The 16,101-nt window shown below is 46.1% G+C and overlaps 6 protein-coding genes across 6 annotated transcripts; 3 read left to right on the forward strand and 3 right to left on the reverse strand.

Annotated features, from left to right (window-relative positions):
• Positions 1-434: 434 nt before the first annotated feature.
• dbp4 (RNA-dependent ATPase HCA4) lies at positions 435-3,012 on the reverse strand. The gene has a single exon (XM_032051178.1). It carries the CDS (start codon positions 2,982-2,984, stop codon positions 588-590), a length of 2,397 nt encoding a protein of 798 aa, XP_031918478.1. The 5' UTR covers positions 2,985-3,012; the 3' UTR covers positions 435-587.
• Positions 3,013-3,183: 171 nt separating this feature from the next.
• On the forward strand, positions 3,184-4,671 carry BDV38DRAFT_234758 (uncharacterized protein). The gene is made up of 3 exons (XM_032053273.1): positions 3,184-3,354; positions 3,410-3,453; positions 3,519-4,671. The coding sequence occupies exons 1-3, from the start codon at positions 3,292-3,294 to the stop codon at positions 4,048-4,050; spliced, it is 639 nt and encodes a 212-aa protein (XP_031918479.1). The 5' UTR covers positions 3,184-3,291; the 3' UTR covers positions 4,051-4,671.
• On the forward strand, positions 4,219-6,654 carry BDV38DRAFT_294318 (uncharacterized protein; the record flags this gene model as incomplete). The annotated part of the gene is made up of 2 exons (XM_032062472.1): positions 4,219-6,417; positions 6,460-6,654. Exons 1-2 carry the CDS (start codon positions 4,387-4,389, stop codon positions 6,652-6,654), a joined length of 2,226 nt encoding a protein of 741 aa, XP_031918480.1. The 5' UTR covers positions 4,219-4,386.
• A 311-nt stretch (positions 6,655-6,965) lies between these two features.
• Positions 6,966-8,383, reverse strand: BDV38DRAFT_267710 (putative integral membrane protein Pth11-like; the record flags this gene model as incomplete). Its single annotated transcript, XM_032056641.1, has 3 exons — positions 6,966-7,437; positions 7,503-7,879; positions 8,186-8,383. The coding sequence occupies 3 exons, from the start codon at positions 8,381-8,383 to the stop codon at positions 6,966-6,968; spliced, it is 1,047 nt and encodes a 348-aa protein (XP_031918481.1).
• Positions 8,384-11,635: 3,252 nt separating this feature from the next.
• Positions 11,636-12,943, forward strand: BDV38DRAFT_124627 (FAD synthase). Its single transcript, XM_032051179.1, has one exon. The coding sequence runs from the start codon at positions 11,736-11,738 to the stop codon at positions 12,639-12,641; it is 906 nt and encodes a 301-aa protein (XP_031918482.1). The 5' UTR covers positions 11,636-11,735; the 3' UTR covers positions 12,642-12,943.
• A 364-nt stretch (positions 12,944-13,307) lies between these two features.
• Positions 13,308-14,983, reverse strand: BDV38DRAFT_277949 (putative RNA binding protein MSSP-2; the record flags this gene model as incomplete). The annotated part of the gene is made up of 6 exons (XM_032058602.1): positions 13,308-13,617; positions 13,674-13,991; positions 14,045-14,139; positions 14,193-14,282; positions 14,338-14,428; positions 14,478-14,983. 6 exons carry the CDS (start codon positions 14,981-14,983, stop codon positions 13,308-13,310), a joined length of 1,410 nt encoding a protein of 469 aa, XP_031918483.1.
• Positions 14,984-16,101: the final 1,118 nt, after the last annotated feature.

Here is a 16,101-nt window from a genome sequence, read left to right on the forward strand (position 1 = left end):
CCTGATCGCCGATTTATCAGCTACTCAGTGATAGCCCTATAAAACTTCCCAATTAGGAAAGCGACCCGCCAGGCCCGACAAATTCCACGTGACGGCGAAGAAACGCGCAAAATTGCGAAGAGAAGGTGTCAAATCAGATCTTGAATCTGCGGGGGTGAGGAGACAAAAAGCTTCTTAAAACCAGAATCTCTTGATTGTGCCATCTCAGGGGAGTCAAGGCGAATGCAGGCCTTGTAACCTCGCGAAAACTTAGCGGATGACGTGCTCAAAAAAAATTACGTACGACTTTTGGATATGGGCCATGATGGCGCATTTCCTACGGTTACATCGCGGGGAGTAACTGCCGACCACGTTTTCCTTCTGTGGCTAGTAAATCTCCACTCTTGACATCTGCAGTTCGAGATTGAGTTTTGGCTATAAATCTTGTATTTGTTATCAATCCTTAGCCCTATCGACTATATACATAGAAAAACCTCTTATCATGGACATGCTTTTGATACTCCGCTAGTAGAACAAATAAAAGGAACTGAAAAGGATATATCCATTGACAATAAAAGAAAAAAAAGATTCCCAGGTTACACATCTCATTACCCAAGCAATCCAGTAGCCAAAGACTCCAAATCCTCCAAAGTCTGAATTTGTTCGGGAGCTTTTGCGGCCGGTTTCTTGCTCTTCTTGTACCAGGGTTCTTCTTTGCTCTCGTCGGGCTCTGCAATGCGAACCTTCTGCTTCTTGCTGGGGCGAGGTGCGTCGTCCTCCCGGTCCGATGCAGAAAACTCGTCGTCCTCCTTGTATGGAGCCAGCTGCGCCACAGCTTCCTCGGCTTCCTCCTCGGCAAGCAACTCGCGCTCCCGAGCCTTGCGTTTTTCTTTCTTCTCCCGGCGTTTCTGTTTGGCCACTTCCTTGTCCTCCACATCGGCGGTGCGTGTCCGCTCGGTTTCCTCTGCCAAGAATCGGGCTTGTTGCTCCTTGGCATCCCCACGGGCCTTGAAGTCTTCTTCGTCCTCCATTTCGTACAATTCGTGCGCGTTGCCCTCGTCGTCGTAAATAAGTTTTGTTCCCTTTCCTTTGAACTTGAGCAGTTTCTTCTTCGACTTGAGTAGCTTTTCCCGACGTTTCGAATCAATGACCAATGTATCCTTGCCATCGAGTTGTACCACTTTAACATCCTTCTGTTCTGACTCCTCTTCGGAGCTACCACCCAGGTCCTCATCTCCAGCGTCGAAGCGACGTTTAACCGACAGGAAGTCATCATCCTCGTCCGCATCGTCGGCAGCACTTGCAGTCTTACTGGGGTCAACCAATGTGCCGTCATCGTTGATAAGTTTCGAATAGTGGTCGGCCAAGACGTCTTGATTCCGCCTCTCGAACATACGGTCATATTTGGTCCGGACTTGTTTTTCGTCCTTCTTTGTCTTCTTCTCGCCGTCTTCATCGGAATCATCGTCACTGGACATATAGGCCGTCGCCCGTGATGCATTCTTGCGCTCTTTAGTGTCGTCTCCCTTGATAAACTTGATACGGGGAGCACCTGGAAGACCAAGACTGGAAGCGAAGTCATCTAACTTGAGCTCCTTAAGTTTGAAAACTTCCTTATCCTTCTGGACATAGACTGATTTAACGTAGGAGATAAACGCCTTTTGTCCCAGGTACTTAAGTTCAGGGTCTTTGAAGCACATATTTTGCAATTGGTCCTTAATACTCTGCTGCTTGTTGGCCTTGATATTGATGCGTTCAATAGGAACCTTTTTTTGCTCAAGGCGTTTCAACATTCCTGATTCCTCGCTAGGATCCAAAAACAACACCGCACGACCATCACGCTCATATCGGGCTGTCCGTCCAACTCGATGAATGTAAGTGTCGGCATCTTCAGGGCAGTCCATTTGAATGACCCAGTCAACGGCGGGGAAATCTAAGCCACGAGCAGTAATATCAGTTGAAAATAGGACTGCATGTTTTGCTTGCGAGAACTTTGCCGTGATATCAAGCCGTCCACCCTGCTTCTGCCGACCGTGAAGATGCATCAATGGGATACCAGGTTGTAGATGGCGGAATGACTCGTAAACGAATCGCACCTGCTTTCCGGAAGACAAGAATACAATCGTTTTAGCCTTCAGGTTACTGCGGATAAAACTCCACAGAATATCAAGCTTCTGCGATAATGGGGTAACGACGTAGTGTTGCTGAAGTGTAGATGGGGTTGCGGAAGATGCTGCTTCGTGAACAGCAACGTATTCGGGATCTTGCAAGCTCAACCGCGCAAGATCCGACACCTTTTTCGTTTGCGTAGCACTGAAGAGCAATGTCTGCCGCTCTTTGGGTAGATGCCCAACAATAGCATCCACAGTCTTCTGGAAACCCATGTCCATGATACGATCCGCTTCGTCCAAGACCAGCATTTGCAGGTTGAACACATCGAACATAGCCGTTTGGTCCAAATGCTGCAGCATGCGACCCGGTGTGCAAACCAGGATATTCATTCTTCCCAGTCTTTCTTGCTCCTCCTTCAAGCTCTTTCCACCAATAATCAAGCCGGCTGAGAATGTATGATAACGACCGATTTTGCGAAGGACCTCAAAGATCTGAATGGCGAGTTCACGAGTCGGAGATAAGATCAGAGCTCCCAGGCCATCATGCTCAGACCATTGCTTGCGGTACAAGTTCTCGAGAACCGGGATGAGAAAAGCCAGCGTCTTGCCGCTACCGGTCTTTGCGGCACCTAAAATATCCCGACCCTTCAACGCATGGCCAATTGCACGAGACTGAATATCCGTGAGGGTTTTGAAATGTGACGAATCTAATCCGGAGGCAGTCGGCTCAGACAGAGGGAGATCAGAAAAGGACTTGTAGGTTTCCTTGATATCGAGATCCTCAACCCGCTGGGTAAGAGTCGACAGATTATCTTGCGCGCGCTTGCGTTTCAGAGAATGACGTTGAGAAGATTTCGCATTCTTGCTGTTACGGGGACCGTTTGAAGGAGCCATGGTAAGCTCACCTACTAGGTCGTTGAGGTTTTTGTGAATTTCGTAACAGTCTTTTCGATTTTTCTTGAGCGCTATTTTGAAATGCGAAAGAAATCGCGGGCGGTGTAGCAAATACTTTTTTTCTGCCGGACACTATTCTGCTGACTCAGCGTGCGATAAGATGAAGGGCTTATCGATGGTTATGGAGACATGCGACCATCTCTATTCTCCATGCGGAGCTTTTATTAGTAGCATACGAATCTGTTACTACTTCCCTCACCCCTTTTCAGCATCAGGAGGAGGTTGTATTATTTACACGTCAAGAAGGATGTCTTCCGATGAACAAGATGCCTTGGATGCCCTGGAAAGGGAAGCGTCCGACTTTGTCAAGGTAACGAAAGCTCCAAACAAAGAGCTCGAGATTCGTTCGACTAACTCGAAGACAGGATGCCGAGATTGATCGCATCAGGAAGGCATTTGCACTAGACGCGTAAGCTTAGCCCTGTTTAGCTGTCTGTACTATGTTCTAGACTAATTGTGAGTGTTTTGAAACAGGTATGCCGTTCTCGACCTCCAACCAGGAGTTACTGAATCCGATATCAAAGTACAATATCGCAAAAAGTCTCTACTCATCCATCCTGATAAGACAAAGAATCCAGCTGCTCCAGACGCGTTCGATCGTCTTAAAAAAGCCCATTCTACACTAATGGAGGAGAAGTCGCGCACGTACCTCGATGAATGCATCGCAGATGCGCGACGGTTGTTGATTCGTGAACACAAGTACACATTGGATTCGCCCGAATTAAAGACAGATGAGTTCAAGAAAGAATGGCGTCAGAAGACAGTGCATGTGTTGCTAGAAGAAGAGGCGCGCCGACGAAGACAAGCCAAGGCTAAGTTACAGGAGGAAGGCCGTGAAAGGCGTAAAGAAGAGGAAGAAATTGAAGAACGAAAACGCAAGCGTGATCAGGACAAGGCTTGGGAGGACAGTCGTGATGAGCGTATCAGCAGCTGGCGAGATTGGCAAAAAGGAAAGAAGAGTGAAGGAGACAAGAAGAAAAAGAAGAAAATGAAAGTCCTTGGCTGATTTGCAGGATACCGTCGTTTATCATAGACCCCTTCAATACAGCGACAGAGGTTGAAGACATCATAGCATTTGAAAATCTTTGTTGTTGTGTTCTAATGGAAAGCATTCTCACCAAGCCTGTAAGGAATCTATAGGCCGCTTGCGGATGTCTCTGCATTTAGACTTAGACCGAGTTGGACTCGATTTGTGCCACCGGTGACTTGGCATCGTCCCCCGCCAGAATGGACACATTGACTTCTTCTTCTGCACATTTAGGTTAATTCGTCTATTGCATTGAGTTATGCTGAAGATTTCTTTATCGGTCAGGGCGGCCTATAATCCACCGCACTTGTCAAGATGGTGAATATAGCGCAGCTCCCACCGGAACTATTCTGTCCGGTGCTTGATCTTGCTTTTGAGAATCAAAGTGACATCCAACTGCTCTGCAGACTCTCTCTTCTTAGTCGCCAATGGTATGAGGCCCTAGTTCCTCGTATATATGCTGAATGGACCTACAATGGTGCGAGGCAGTCATTCAGGTCTCTCTGGAATTTTCTTCGGACTATCCTCAGCGACACCCATCTCGCAGCCATGGTGCACTCCCTACATATAGGCAACTGGGGTTATTATCCACATGCACGCTCCGGTGAGTGTGAAGAACTAAATCTTCCACGAGATGAGATTACCCTTTTCCGCGAAGCTATCAGCAGGGCAGGAATCAAACACCTAGAATCAAGTATCATAAAAGATATACGAAAGCGTGATCGACGACCGCTGATGGCACTTCTTCTAACATGCCTCCCAAACCTCACGAGAATACATGCACACATCCCACAGTCTGACCCTGTTCTTAGTGCAACTCTGAGGCAAATATTAGACTGCCAGAGTGGCAACAATCCACCAACACTTCTTAGCAAGCTGAGCGAACTTTATGTGCTTGGCGAAGTGGGCATTCCTACCTGTGACCTCATGAATTATGACCTCCTTCCAAGAGCCAATCAAACCCTATTGCACCTGGATGACCTGTGGCCCGCACTTCATTTGACAGGTCTGCGGACGCTCTCACTTTTCGGTCTCGATACCGCGAACGCAGCCCTTCGACTTGGAGCAAGTCCTGCTTTATCTCGTCTGAAACACTTATCCATAATCGGCGGCTTTAATTCCAGCTGCACATATTCAGATCTCCGAGCTTTGCTCACTTTACCAGAAGCATTGATCAGCTTCTCATTATACGTGCAAGATCATGCGTTTGGTTCGATCGGAGGTGACATGATATCTAACGCGGATCTCTGGAAAGTCCTGAGAAAACACCAGAAAAGCCTTGAATACCTCGACATTTATCGTGATGCTGAACACACGAGACTCTATATGAGTCAAGGCCATTTTGGTCTTCTCCGTTCCTTTGCACGCCTGAAAAGGCTTTGTATCCAACCAGATGTCTTACTTGGTAGCTTCTGGGATCGGCCCAACGCCCCCTACCGTTTGAAAGACCGTTTGCCATGCAATCTCCAGTCTCTCACACTCTATGGCGGTAAAATGTTCTTCCACACCAGCAGTATGAGTGTTCACCTTCAAGAAGCACTGGGCAGTGGGATATTTCCGTCCCTAACTTCGATTGAACTAGAGGGTTTCTATGTAGATTCAGATGTGTCCGAGGTATGCCGTGAAAACAATGTTAGCCTTTCAATGGGACGAAGCTGTCAACATAAAGCCCTTTCAAGAGATTGTCAACTTCGGAAGGAAGGAAGCTGCCCGCCGTTCTTGCAAAAGACATACCACATGCGAATGGATGGCCAAAGACGGGCGGTTATGTTTGCTTTCTTCCCGATGGAATGTCGTGGTCGTGGTGAGATATTACTACCCCTCGACGACAGCATGGACGCCTACGAGGAGATGGAAACAGAAGACGAAGGCCTTGATCAGTGTACCGGTGACTTGAAACTCCGTATGTTGGACTTCTGGGTGCACAATGGAGGCACAGCGTACATGGTCTTTCAGAACTTTGGATACTCCTCGCTACCACCGCTTTTTACCTTTGCCATATATTTTACACATACACACGTGTCGCGGGAAAGGGTTGACCATCGGGCTTTGTACCATGCTCTTTGTGCCTCGTACCGCAATTATGATGTCCGATTCGATCTGTATTTTGTCCCCGGTATAGGTGAAGAAGGTTGTATAGCTCATTACCGCCAGGAGGGGCGCTTCCGTGGGGATTATAAGAAGCAACTCCAGGCATACAAGGAGAGTAGCCGTTACGATGTTTCGCCAGGGGTGGGATCTCTACCCAGTATGGTACACGACTACTCTGATACTGGTTTCTATCGAGGGTTGCTGTTTATATGTACTGAACCAGAATGGAATGACGACCAAGAAACCTTGTGGTCTGTGCAGTTCGACCCGATTTGACAGGCTGGAGATGGCATAGAGTCGTCAGATGAAGAAAATATCCCTCTTCATTGTATCCAGCGACACCCAATCAATGACCGCAGCCGCTGGTATGAAGGCTACAATGGCGAATGCCCGATTGACCGATGGATATCTGATATAGCATCCTGGCATAGGGAGGAATTGAGGGGACCCTGGCTGAAAGCAACACGAAGAGGCTGGCAGAGTTGGCGTTAGTTGGACTCACGAGTCAGTATTTCCTTATATCAATGATTCTAAGAGGTATTTCCATTTGGTCATTAACTCGGAATGATTCTATGTTCCACTGTATATTTAACGCAGATCAGACGGTAATGAATGCAGTAGTATGTATGGACCTTTCGCCCTCAGCTTTTCATATAATGTTTGCCTGTCGTATTTACCAGTGTATCTCCCCCAACCATTTATTGCAGCTTTACAGACTATTTCACCAAGCCGTGATATGAAACAAAGAAAGAACTAGAGAAGAAGAATATGTAACACGCCTTTATAATAAACCAGCCCATGGATCAAGAATGATCCTCACTCCAATCAAAATCACGTTTGGCCGTAATAGACATATGAGTAGAGTCATTCACAAGTTTAACACTATCCGTATCCCTATGATACGAGTTAGGCTCACTGTGAGCCGAAACGGTCGTCAGCACTATCTCATCCTCCGGACGCAATCGGGCATTCTGACAGCCCTCACGCGCGTCTAGTTGTTGAAACGAACGACTTTTGCTCTGCGATCTACTTCGGCGTTTCTTTCTAGAAGCTGATAGCGAAAAGCTACCAAATAGTCGTTCAGCATTAGACCCGAGCACAAGCATCGTGGTTCTCCGGAGCAGCGCGTTCAGCGTGGGTAGACACGCACAAACAATGCCGATGCAGGGCTCAATGGTAGACCATAAGTATACGTCGCCCATGACCCAGTTGATATCGGGGTTCGTCGCAAGTAAAGTCAAGTAATAAATCCGAACCATACTTCCCACGGAGACGCTGTATATGATGATTAGCTCGCTGCTTTCGTGTCGTGGTAGTAAAGGTATATCGGTCATTCTTACAACCCACCTAAGAGAAAGATACCAGAAATCAGTACCTTCTGCACCGGACGTATTTGGAGTCTGGAGATGATCGGAATTGGAACAAGAAGCGTGATGACATCTGTGAAGACATTTGTTGCGGCGTTTCCAAGGTAGAATGCATATAGGTTGATGATGCACTTTCCTCCCGACGGATCAGCAAACTGCGTATAGAAGTATGACAGTGGCCTGCAGGAGCATAGGAAGGCAATAATGCAGCAAGCGCCATGGCCGATACTGAGGGCCAGACAAACCCACATCATCCAGTTCATTCCAAAGATTCGGCGATAGAGGAGGATAATCGATACTTTGATGGATGGAAGTAGAACTAGATAGATGAAGATATAAGCGAACAGAATCTTACGCACACTGTCAGTCTGCAGCCTGAATAAAGCATTCTAAAGATTCCGAAGTATGCTTTACCTTTCGCATGTTCACCACATCGTCAAGCGTCCCTCTCCACACATGCTTGCCGAGGCCGCAGTATCCCGCTGAAGGTTAACAAACAATCAGCTCCTTCACTATTAACTTTGTAAGATATAAAATAAACGTCTTTACCCAATATCGTAGCAACCAGAAGTGTAGTTAAGGGTATCTGTGCTAAATCTATTAGCAAGAGTCCTTTGAGCCACGATATAAATGGTAAGAAACGGGAGGCGACTTACAAGAGACGCTGCAATCAACCAATCGTCAATCCCTAATCTGATATTCTGGATTTTAATCCGCGTAACAAATCGAAGCACTACAGCGACAACGGCGACGATATACAGGGCAATAACAGCAGCATTGATCTGGGGAGTCTGGTTGTCGTTTAGATCGATACCAGGAGGTTGCGGCCCGAAGATATCTGTGACCGTCACCATACTCGCAACAAGTCCAACCCTTTCACGAGATACAGTGTTCAAGTTGGCGCAATGGCAACAGTCGGGGAGAGCCAGCGGATAACAAACAGGCAGGCGGGCGAACTCTGACAACATCCATAGTGAAGAACGCCAGAATTAGACGCGAGGCTAAAAAATATGATTGCGAGGGTTAATGGCCAGGTATGCACGAGTAACAAAGTACGACTGATGCATCGTTCACTATTTTTACGTGGCAAGGGCATAACTGGGCCTGGCCCCCAATTGCACCCTTGTCTCAAGCGCGCAATAACATGGATTATTATACAGACCTATCCCGTGATGTGGGACTGTTGAAGAAGAAATCGGGGCATGAGAGCCCAATTGATTGGGTCTGACGTGTTTGTCACTATGCCTGCATATGCAAAGAACATCTTTCAGTAATATGATTATTCAGCCAAGATAAGTACTAGTCATGGATTGATTAAGTATGTACTTTTGTCAAGAGTCTATGACATTCATAGTCTTACATACGTTTCGTTGGCTAGATGGCTAAATCCAGACCACCTCGCGTCTATTGATGCATGGTCCAAGACTCGTATATAAGGCACTTGCATACACTTTGCAGGACAACAGGGCAGCACCATCAGAACTGAAGGACCACGGACAGTGTTGCATTAGTACTCGGAGTGGGCCATTAATTTGGTCAGTGGCGTTGCCAAACCACGGCTCGCCGGGCCGCGCCGTAACAATAGGGGCAAAAGGTTGTAGGTTCCAGGCCCGAACCCCTGTTCTAAGGAGGAACTAATATGCAGAGATGGTGCCTGGGGTTGTTACCAATCAGGCCAATCAATACTGGTCCACTCTTAGCTCTCAATTGGAATTCAGTGTCATGTTGCAGCTCAACACACATGCAGATTTATCTACGTTTACATGTGCCTACACGAAGCATGCGCCACAAAGCTTTCTTGCAGCCAAAGCCAGGGAATAATAGTTAAAAAGCTGGCATTTAAGCTTTAATCCAGACAACGTACACTATGACCACAAACGATGGGTACTGTGTAGCATTAACTGTTGTGTTGGTACCACTCTACTATGGCGCGTGGATGGCTCTACAAATAGCCGACAAAGGGCCATAGCACACTACTAGCCCTTGTATTGGTAGCCTTCGCAATAATCAGTATAATTGGATATGTTTGATAAAGTTTCTCCAAATACCGAAGTCCTATTATCTCACTTCCCAATGTTCAGAATAATAACCGAAGCAATACCCCTCTCTGCGACATATTATATACCGTGTACAGAATACAAACTTATCTATAAAGTATCTTTTTAAGCGGACAAAGTTAGTTCACAAATACCTATCTTACCCAATTAGTACAGCCTATATAAATAACATTAACCACTTATAAATATTGTCGACAAATTTGTCCTGTTAGGAGCTACCCTTATTCTCTCCCGCTTTATCTGGAATTACTTCCGATCTCTATTGAAGTTGTTTCCTGGGCTATTTAGCGCCAAACTAACCGATTTATGGCGGTTTCAAGACGTGTTCAAGGGCTGTTGTGATCTCACGCATAATGAACTTTATCGAAGATATAGACCTGCAGTCTGTATAGGTCCCAATATGCTAAGTCTCTCTGATTCTACATTGATTAATCAGGTATATTCTACCAGAGATCCATAGATTAAGGTAAGTAACAAGCTTATCTAGAACTCAGAACATATATATAACATAGAAATAATAAGAAGTATCTCCAATTCCTTGTCAACTCGCAGAGTAATATATACAATATAAACCAATCGGTAATTTCCGGCATATATATCAAGAATCTTTTTCTCGCATCAAGACAAGCAATAGCATACCAAGTACATCCGGCCGGTTAAGAATCATTATTCTATAATCTAAATAAAATTTTTAATTTTATAAAAATTAATTTAGAAAAATGCTTTCTCGCTAGAATCTAGCACTACCATGATGTATATAGTCACAACTTTGTTCGTGGAGAAGAGCACTTCTTACTTTCTGTCATTATATTTTCCCTTTTTCCTGTTTTAATAGTGCATATCGGTCCTAGCGAGTGGAAACTATTCGTCATAGTCCAAAGTACTTAGATTCAATATTCTAGCAGTCAGTAGCATCTACTTAGAACTAAATCAAAGTTGCAGCTACAACTGAAATACTTGGAATTTCTATAGCTAAGTACCTGAACCAATCATACCAATGACATATTGAGTGTAAATCTGATATTCTAAATATAGACAACGATCTTATACAACGAACCTGGTGGTCTACATACGAAGTTTCTGTCGAACAAAGACGCGATAGCGTCTTGGTTAGCATTACCGGAGGCGTGGACAAACTGATCATATCCTTAAAACTGTCCCCTATACAGGACCAGGATACTACTTCATTTAGCGAAAGTATATACTAATTCAACACTCTGGGTTGTGGTCCTCATATTGTGCGGACTTCCTACTCTTCTGGTATTCCTGAAACAACGATGCACATAGACACATATTCCGCGCGAATCTTATGTCTAATCACAACAGCTAGAGTACTAGTACAATACTCCAAAGACTCATCCAGGAGGCTTCTAATTTGCCTCTTGATTTCTTCTCCTTCTTCTTAGGTTCTAGAAGTAAAAGTAGACGTCACATCAATAATCGATCCATTATTCAAGGCGAAAGAAAAGGTTAAACGTCTGCAAGAACGGCCGAACAAAGTCCGCCGAACAAATCCCGAACTTGAACGGTACGGGAACAATGCCCATCATTTGACTAAGCGGGAAGGACTCCGGTAGATAACTAGATGGTAGTGCTAACTAACCAACCTCTTTGTCTTTTTCTTAATGTATATTGTACACTTTCAGCCCAGATAGGACCTTGACCCCCGAGAGCCACAACCTAGCCGAAAGACATCCTCATGCATTGAAACACGAGAAAAAGTTCCTATCAGAAGAAGCACATGCGATAAGAAAGCGGTCAGCGATGCGGGGCGCGGGGCGAGCGAGCCGATTCGTTCGGACCGACAAGTTAAAGGCGACCAGAAGATTCTCCAGAAAGTGTAGTGTCATCACCCTCGGTCTCGCTTTCTTATCGCACGACGTACGCGAGGGTCGATTCAATTGACCCCTGACCGAGTTTATACCGGGACCAGCAAGTGAAAAGTTCATTTACTATCATCTTTAAATACTGACTAGCATCGTTACGATTTGTTCTGTTCGACTCCTAGAATTCAACTTTCGCCTCATCTATTTAATTGTCCCAAGTCCCACCCCTCACTTGCATTCAACCTCACCCACCATCACCAACCACACTTCCTATCATCAGCCCCTCCCGCTCTATACAAAACAATAGGACCGATACAACAAGAATGACCGACACAGCCATCCAACCAGACCCCGTCCTTACTCAATTAAATGGAGGCACCTCGAACCTAAAAAACGTGGCCCCCCATCTCCCCTCCCCACAAGCGCAATGCACCTCCACACCCTCCACACAACAGCCAACAACATCCTCCTCCCTCTCAGAAGTAATCGCCCAATGCCACCACAAAGTGCACACCTTCCTCGCCGAGTCTCATCCTCCAGATTCTCTCCTCGCCGCCGTCCAACGCCAAACTCGCATCTCCCTCGATGTCGCCGCAACAGCCCTTTCCCGCTACAGCCTCCCAGAGCTCGCCCTCTCCTATAACGGCGGAAAAGACTGTCTGGTCCTCTTGGTGCTCTTCCTCGCCAGCCTGCATCCGCATCCACCACCCGAAAAGGGCGGCCTCAAGTCTATCCCGGCGATTTATGCCCTACCGCCGGATCCCTTCCCCACAGTCGAGGAGTTCGTCCAGTGGTCGTCGAACGCCTACCATCTTGATATTATAAAATATACGACAGAGCCGCCGAAGTCGACCCTCAAGTCAAGTTTTGCGCACTACTTGTCCCTCCATCCCAGTGTGAAGGCGATTTTTGTCGGCACTCGTCGGACGGATCCCCATGGCGCTAAGTTGACTCATTTCGATCGGACGGATAGTGGTTGGCCCGATTTCGTTCGCGTTCACCCAGTGATTGACTGGCACTATGCGGAAATTTGGGCTTTCATTCGTCAACTGGGCTTAGAGTACTGCCCTCTCTACGACCAGGGATACACAAGTCTCGGTGGTCAGACGGACACTCACCCAAATCCTATGCTTCGTGTCGACACTATGGCAGGTAACGAAGCCACGAAACACTACCGACCAGCGTATGAGTTGACTGAAGACCTGGAGGAGCGGCTGGGACGCAATTAGCCCCTTGACCGCCGACATGGAGTGTTACTAGCACCGTCAAGCTCTTCGCGCAGAAGTTCTTTGCTTAATCCGATGTCTACATGGAGAGCGATCTGAGGAGATAGGATGACATTGCGTATTGGGCTTGCCTTTTATTCCCGCTCCCTTTCACGGTTTTCTCTACTTCTCTTATATCTTCTATGTATATGGTAGAAAATAGATTTTATATATCTCTGTGGCTGCTGGAAACTTTGGGGCTGCTGTTTGCAAGGCCACAAGTGCAAATTTCATTAGACATTTACCTTAACTTTTATCATGTTGAACAAAGGGATGTCTCTCTAAGTCAGATACCACAAATAGCAATTCTTATCCATACCCATCAATCTTCTTTTTTATGGTCTTCAAGTGTGCGGACCAAGCGTACAAAATACAGATCTTAAAAGTCATTCTGTTGACCACCATAGAACGGGGATGTTGTCAAAACAAATCAACACCAGGTAGCAATCGACAAAATCAAAAGACAACCGCAAGGCGGTGACAAAACAAACAAAATTGACAGAACGAACATTTAAAAGCAAAAGTGCAAAATAAATGCGTTTTGGTAAAACATTGTAACCTATAGCATATGCTGGCATGTAGTCATGGAGCCGAAGATGGTGACAAGCCCGGAAAGGATTCAAAAGTGACTCAGTGGACGGATCGCGGAGATTTCACAGTGATCTCCCTGCGTGATGGGATAGGCGACAAAGACTCAGCTTTGATATTCTCCTTTCGGGGGCTGGTTGGCCCAGAACGGGGTTCGGCACAAGGAGAGTTGGGCAAGGCTGTCCTGGACGAAACTGTCCTAGACGAACCACCAGAGATGGTTTCCATCCAGCCCATACGACTAATTGGAAGCCGTCCACGATAGACAGGCGTGTCAAGTGTTGCTGGGCTGTTCCCAGCGGACCAGGTGTTGAGGTGTACATTGCTGAGCTGGTTCTTCACCACAGGATACCTGTTTTCTCATCAGCAGGGTGGGTTCATGTTTTGTATACAGTTGTCAATACGTACGGAGGAGAAATGGACGTCGCAGGGGTCCAGGTAGGGCCCATCCCCACAGGAGATGGATAACTGACTTGGGAGCTGGGGCTGAGATGGGACGCAGTTTGTTGCAGACGATGCAAAGAAGGTGATGGGGTTGAGCCTTGGACTACCTCAACTGAGTAATTGTACTCCCCAGCTCGATAAGCACGGCGCTCATTGCTTTGCTGTTTGAGCAGCTTCTGAGCCTTTGTGTCTGCAAAGCGAAGGAGTAACTTGACGCCATCTTTTGCCATGACATTGTGGAATTCGGCCAACACTTTTTCTGCGATCTCTCGGGTCTCGAATCTGGGAAAGTTGTTAGGGTGCAACGACATGATGGAATGGGCTGGGGCACTAACCGAGCAAATCCAACTTCCTTACTCACGCCCGTTTTTTCATCACGGCTAATCTTCTCGGACACGACACGGTAAGGCTCAAAATGACGACGAAGATCCTGAGGAGAAACTTTTGTTAGCCCGATAATGATGGAAAGATCAGTCGGCTCACGGCTTCAGTCCAATCATTCGGAATATTGGTGCAGTATATATTGGTGGATGATTTGTCTTCTAGATCCTTGAGACGCGAGTTCCGAGATTTCTGAACCATGTTAAGCATGATCGCTGTCCATTGAGCATCGTAAGTGGTGTGTTACCTGAGCAAAGCTGGCTTGATAGCCAAGATAGAAAAATCCCCGAATGCAATTTTCACAGGATTCGAAGTTGTAGTATTGCACGAAGCCAAAGCTATCGATTCTGTGAGTGAAGAGGTGGCACCTATGGACACGTCACATACCCTTTGCAAAGACCCGTATCCAAATCCACAATTGCCTTGCAACGATCAATTTTTCCGAAGCGGGAAGCATATGCGTACAGCATCTCATCGGTCGTTTCCGGCAGGAAACCTCGGATGTAAACATTGGTGATACCCTCACGATTCTCGAGGCATTTAGCGAGGGTAAGATCGGATGGATTGGTCCACATTGCAGGCACTGCCCGTGGAATTGGGGGATCCTGCTTTGTCAAGCTCTCCAGGTCTTGAAGGATGTAACCGTTGGGAGTCTTCATCATCTGAAAAGGAAGGCTGAGGCTTTCGTTCTTCTGCTCTTCATTACAGTTCACCAGATATGGAAGGGTAGGGTATGGAAGAACATTTGGATACATATATGGCATCTGAGGTATCTGCGGTATCTGAGGCATCTGATCCGGGAGAAAGACAAAAGGGTATTTGGGACGCTGCGCTTGAAGATTCAAAGCGCCGAGCAGCGGGGTCAAGACATCACCCGAGTGCTGAGGAGCCATGGTAGCCTTGCAGTTACTGGCAATCTTCAACAGGAACTTAGCTGACGGCACAGAGACTCTTCGGGGCTTTTTTTTCTGATGTATACTTGTACGTGTTCGACAAGCGACTAGTAAAGGGTCATTCGAACAGCGCAGGGAACGGGGAGAACAGGAAGTAAGTTAAGCAACAAGGTGGGAGAAAGAAGAAGGGGAGGAGAAGATGAAGGAGGAACGAACAATGAGCGGGAAATATTCTTCATGTCGTCAGTCGCTATAAGGAAAGAGTACGTATGGTGTCTTCCATACATGGCAGGTACCGTCGTGTTTGTTGGGGAAGGAACTTACAGTCAATACCAAAGTAGGTCGCAGTTTGAACGATACCGAAAGCGTGACTGAACAATATATACCTACTAGTAGTAGTAGAGAGTTTGTTGCCCCTGCTTACCTAGATACCCGATAAGAGAGGCTTGTTTACTAGGGATCAATTGCAATGATATTACTGAACACTATAAATCAATTCAATGCTTGGATGTCTAACATGAATGTTTCACAAGCTACTATCTCTACCGCATCCTGTCTCCTTTATACGACTAGTATCCTTACCTTGGGTATATATAGTCTTCATATCTCGGGAGGTTGCCAGTACAGATGTAGCAACTATATATGGTAAGCGTCATTGTCAACAGTAATACTTTCCATTACGGCATTTCGTAGAATGTTCAAAAGTAAAGCATTAGTTTAACTAGCGATATATGAATTATCATCGGGAGACAAATGTAAATCTTTTTTTTCTCTCTCTCTTTTTAACTCACTAAAAGGAATACTGAAAATCGGGATAATTTGAGTCGTATTTGTTTGAAGACGTGGATAGTCGTCCGGAACAATTTAGATATCCAACCTCTACAAGTCTCTTGCACATTAAGCTGACTAAAACAAAATGGAATAACTAAATATAATCTAAGAAAGAAAAGTTAAAATGAGTAGTGAAAGAGAAGGTTAGAAAAATGTATCCATAGGAAGATAAGTTAAGTCTATCTTGTACATTGGCGTCAGTATACACCAACTTCATCTTCGGATGGCAAGTTAACTAAAACTCATAGCCCCAAGCCTACCTCTTTAACTAATTGATGGTATAAAGC

This window comes from Aspergillus pseudotamarii (genome assembly GCF_009193445.1).
Source record: "Aspergillus pseudotamarii strain CBS 117625 unplaced genomic scaffold BDV38scaffold_4, whole genome shotgun sequence".
Classification (NCBI taxonomy): Eukaryota; Fungi; Ascomycota; class Eurotiomycetes; order Eurotiales; family Aspergillaceae; genus Aspergillus; species Aspergillus pseudotamarii.